At 40.8% G+C, this 1,148-nt stretch overlaps 1 protein-coding gene across 1 annotated transcript; it reads right to left on the bottom strand.

Annotated features, from left to right (window-relative positions):
• On the bottom strand, positions 1 to 1,148 carry LOC129312066 (10 kDa chaperonin, mitochondrial-like). The gene is made up of 3 exons (XM_054954632.1): positions 874 to 1,148; positions 541 to 680; positions 1 to 216 (listed from the first exon to the last, which is right to left on the bottom strand). The coding sequence occupies exons 1-3, from the start codon at positions 976 to 978 to the stop codon at positions 168 to 170; spliced, it is 294 nt and encodes a 97-aa protein (XP_054810607.1). The 5' UTR covers positions 979 to 1,148; the 3' UTR covers positions 1 to 167.

Genomic DNA, 1,148 nt, shown 5'->3' with positions numbered 1-1,148 from the left:
TTCAATAGAAATGTCCACCATCAAATCAAAGAAGCACGATTGGCATTGTCATTTTTCATAATATAATCAAGCATTGCATTGGAGGTAAAAGTTAATCCATATTTGTGCCAAGTTACATCCACAAGATTTTATCAATCGCGATCTCACAATTTAGAGTGTTCACTTCTTCAATCGTGCAGAGTGCCCAAAATATCCTCTTCCCTAAACAAATGAAACCTGCCACAGAAGAAGCCAGTTGTACCATTTTAAATTAGCAATCAACAATATTCATTGTCAATTAAAATAACTTGCAAGTTCGTAAAACCTACAAACATCTTCTAGTTTAAATTCATACACTAAATTCCTTTACTCTAAATTTTCATAACCGTTTCTCTAACCTTAAGATTAACTGCTAGGTACAGAATAACACTATCGATACTTGGAGAGTATATAATACCGTAAATGAGAAGCTACTAAGAGCGTGAATTTAAGCTCTAAAATATATCGGGCATTGAATACAATTTACTACAATTGGAATGGAACAAAGTTCAGGTAGCATACTCTTTGTCATCGAGCTTGACTTGAGTGCCACCATACTCGGGCAACAGCACAGTGTCGCCCTCCTTCAGCGACACCGGAATCAAGTTCCCTGCCTTGTCTCGCGTTCCAGGTCCTACTGCTATCACTTTCCCTGAATTCAGCTGTTGTCGAACAAACCCGATTTCAGCCAAACAATCAAGAAATTCAAATAACATGTATATCAAAGCCCATGCATCAAGCAGCTTCTAGAATAACAGATTCCAAGAATGCAACACTCCAATAAGCAGGCAGAGCCAAAAAGACGAGTAAAAAATCATAGAAACGAAAGCATTGGTAAAGAGAGCAATATGAAACCTTGGAGGACTTCTCTGGGAGGAGAATCCCAGCTGTGGTCTTCGCAGGAGGCACTATTTTCTCGATGAGGACGCGGTTGAGGGTTGGAAGCAAACGCTTTGCCATCTCTGAAGAACAAGAAAATGGGGCTTCTCGGGAAATTCCGTTGGGAATCAACGCAGGGTAGATGGGCGTGATCGAGATCGCTTTTTAAAACATCGATGGGAGCAATGGAGCCCCAAGTGCAGGATCTCTGGACGAGAGTGGAAGGTTCTAGGTCTTAGGGTTTTAAGGGG

This window comes from Prosopis cineraria, unplaced genomic scaffold, assembly GCF_029017545.1.
Source record: "Prosopis cineraria cultivar Desert tree isolate PC_DT_omini unplaced genomic scaffold, ASM2901754v1 PC5, whole genome shotgun sequence".
Lineage (NCBI taxonomy): Eukaryota > Viridiplantae > Streptophyta > Magnoliopsida > Fabales > Fabaceae > Prosopis > Prosopis cineraria.
This window is presented reverse-complemented; position numbering and strand designations above follow the sequence as displayed.